We start from the raw sequence: 3,457 nt of genomic DNA, 5'->3' as shown, positions 1-3,457 counted from the left end.
GTCCACTTGCTGAAGTCCATAACGATTCGTCTCAGTAGCGATAGAAACCTATAGCGTTTTTGGCATGAAGTAGAAAGAGTGAGGATTGGCGAGCGCCAAACGTCAAGCAGCTCGCCCACAGGTCTAGCTTCCTCCTGACCCAGTCCGGGATAAGCATTAGTATCCGTTTCGTACTCCGTCGAAACCGGTGTCCATTGCATAGATCGAAGAGTGTCCTTGCGAGCCTCCTCAGCCGCTTTGCTCAGTGTAGTGCTGCCAACATTAAGTGATGCCAGGAAAGATTCATCCATGGCGACAGCATCACTGTCTGAAAGAACGTCTTCATCTTCGTCTATCACGTCACCTTCGGAAGCACAGTCGTCATCACAGATGCCGGCACCATCGCTCTCGTCTGAGCTATAGTCCTCGTACTCACTGCTGTTCTCCCCATCCTTCAACACGCTCACGTCATCCGTGGCTGTCAGCGGTACTCGAGCTAGTCGTTGTGCAACGATGAGGGTATTGGTGAGTCCAGTGCATTCGTCTTCCCCTTCGCTCTCCATTCCCGACGCCTCAGATAACATGTGCAAACTTGTGGCAGCCTTTCTTCTTTTCTGTTCGGCTTCTAAATCACTCGGGGAGAGATCAAATGCTCTCATTACCGCAGCCTGCGAAAGCTCAACCTCCGATTCACTGGAGGATCCGAACATCTGGTCGATAGTATTTTGTGATAGCAGAGCACCTGTATCAATTCTTTTGACTTCCTCTGGGGCTTGATCATCTCTACCCCCCTGACCATCTTTACCAGCATCCGCTACCGCGTCTTCCTCAGCCAACAATCCCGACTGGAAGGCGTAATCGACAGCCGCACGCTCACCTATGAAGACGTGAGCTCTCTGCGGACTTGTGTATGTCCACTCTGTCTGCAGTCCTCTCGGCCGCTTGGACGTCCACCCCACCGGTGGGCTACGGTAAGCGAAACCTGGGCTAACTTTCGTACGACATTCAGGGTATTGTGAACAATGCTGTTAAGTTAACTGTAGCGTTAATTAACTGTGTAGCGCTAGATTTTGTTGTCGGCTACAGAACACCAGTGCAAGACTACAACAACCGTGCTTTGTACTTAAGTACTTGCTTTTATTGGAGTACCTATTGGTCAAGTGATAAGATCCCGGTTGCGTTACTGATGCTGAGGGCACTGACGAAGTACGAAATTGACAAATATTTAAACACAATTGTAAGTATCGCGAAAATTTTCTGGCCATGAGCATGCATGGGACCGTGCATTTGCCGCGATGAGCGCTTGCAGCTGGAGGCTGAGAACGCGAGACATATAGTAACTTTAGTAAGATACGAGACACGAGCGGTTAAGCAAGCGCAGGACCTTCGGCCAAAACGTGTGCAGAACTGAGAAAGCGGTCAGCGTCTTACAGCAATCAGCACAACAGTGTACTCAGTTACGAGCAAGCGCATACTACGTAGTAATTTTTAACCACCAATCTCCACTTCGATCGCGAAGATTTGGTTTTTAAACGTGTGGTAAGTTAAGTAGATACAGTAGTCATTCAGTATTAGACGAGGGTATGCAAAATCACAACTATAACTCAGCAGTTATTGTTGTGAGTCAGCAGTATCCGCCGCAGTAGCCATCGTTGCCTGGAACAACCGCTGGGCCGACCTTCACCTCGATAACACGCAACAGACCGTTTTTTCGGGCCGCCTCGGGGCCGTCCTTCCATATGAGGTGGTCGTACGACGTGGCCGCCTCCATGAAGAAGAGCTGATTTTTGCCATCGGAGTCCGTGCCCAACTGACAAGCAAACACCGAGTTCTTGATGCCGTTGGCACCGAAGCCGATCACGTCCAGTATTTCACCTCCTTCCTTGACGCGGACGAGACCACCACCAGTCTGATACAGCCCAGACTGCACGATGCTAGCCCACACGCAGCTCTCTGCGTCCAAGCAGATACCGTCCACTAGGGAGCCAACGTCAGCCCACAGCCTACCGTTCGAGAGTGTGCCATCCTCTCCAATGTCGTACGCCGTCAATCGTCCTTCGAACGTCTCCCCTACAATTAGAGTCCTCCCGTCAGGGGTTATCACTATTCCATTCGGAAACACCACACCCGTCGCCTCCACGCGGACTGCGCCGTCAGTACCGATACTGACGATCGTGGAGCTCGCGATCGACATAATGTCAGAGTGGTGAAATCCAAAGCTTCCGAGATACGCGCGTCCGGACGTGGAAACGACCATATCATTAGCGCGTACCTGGGTCACGTCTTTCACGTCAGCATAAAGCTTGGTCGCATTGGTCTCCTCGTCATGGACGATAACCTGGCGCTTATTCATCGATGAGATCAGCAAACGGCCATCCGGCAGCCACCCCAACCCAGACAGCATATCCTCCGGATCCTCGTATACAAGCGTTCTTACGCCCGTTAAAAGCGAGTACTTGATAACTTTTTTGTCGTGCATGTCCGTGAAATAAAGCTCGCTCGTTGAAATTCGGAAGCGCGGACCTTCACCATAGACGATGTCGTCTAGCAGTGTCCGCGCTTGCGAAGCGTGCGGATCATTCGACCATAATTTGCGACCCAGCCAGTATCCGAGAAATCGGAATGGGAACACCAGCATGCGGATATTTGGAAATGTCTTGGGGAAGAGCTCCTGTTGCTGATCAAAGTCGGGGTCCTGCTCACTCATCGGTGTGTGCTCCAGCTCGGGCCGAGTCGGTGCGGTGGTTGGCATGATAAATGTTTATGTTTAATGACTTGGGCTCCCTCTCGCCTAGACAAATCACGAAATGAGAAGAGGGTCTGCTTGACCATGGCATGTTTATCACAGCTTTTTCAACGATGTTGAAGTTTATCATGCACTTCAACATGAAAATGTTGACGTGAACGTTCTGCAGCTGCTAGCAATACCTGGACGGTCCAGGCTGGGAGTCCACTGCTCTGCAGAAGCCATCGCTCTCTGGGATTCGCGCTGACCCGATTGTGACTATCATAGTCTTCACTTATCCGTTCTGCTTATAATAGCTGCGTCCGTGCTATCACGTGGTTGTATAATACCATGGCTACCAAAATTCAGCTTTGGTGATTCCGTTTTCCAATATCTCCATATACGGACTAGACCGATACATACTGGTTGCACGATACTTGACCATTTGCAGCCTTCAGCATTGAGTCAAATGACATCGATGGGAGGGCACAAATCCGCACTCAACTGTGCTTTCCGTCTTCGTCAAAACCGCTAAATACTTCAAAGAAAACCACGACAAAGAGAAAATGCATTTGCTTGGGAGCATTTTTATTAAAACAGTACAAATTTTTAAGATGCATTATTGTGCTTTCAATTTTGTCGTTCTCACTTAGCTACGCCGATTTATGATAAAATGAGGTATTTAATTAATAAATATGATTTATTAATATTACTAACCCGCTCACTTTTTTTCGAGATTCAACTCACTACTAA

General features: G+C 49.2%; 1 protein-coding gene across 1 annotated transcript; it reads right to left on the bottom strand.

Moving 5' to 3' along the window:
* Positions 1-1,603: 1,603 nt before the first annotated feature.
* On the bottom strand, positions 1,604-2,774 carry PITG_16026 (uncharacterized protein; the record flags this gene model as incomplete). Its single annotated transcript, XM_002897761.1, has 3 exons — positions 1,604-1,956; positions 1,987-2,049; positions 2,140-2,774. The coding sequence occupies 3 exons, from the start codon at positions 2,684-2,686 to the stop codon at positions 1,604-1,606; spliced, it is 963 nt and encodes a 320-aa protein (XP_002897807.1).
* Positions 2,775-3,457: the final 683 nt, after the last annotated feature.

The sequence above is a fragment of the Phytophthora infestans genome, genomic scaffold, assembly GCF_000142945.1.
Source record: "Phytophthora infestans T30-4 supercont1.41 genomic scaffold, whole genome shotgun sequence".
NCBI lineage: Eukaryota > Oomycota > Peronosporomycetes > Peronosporales > Peronosporaceae > Phytophthora > Phytophthora infestans.
Note: the sequence above shows the minus strand (reverse complement) of the source record. Positions and strands in the feature narration are given on the sequence as shown.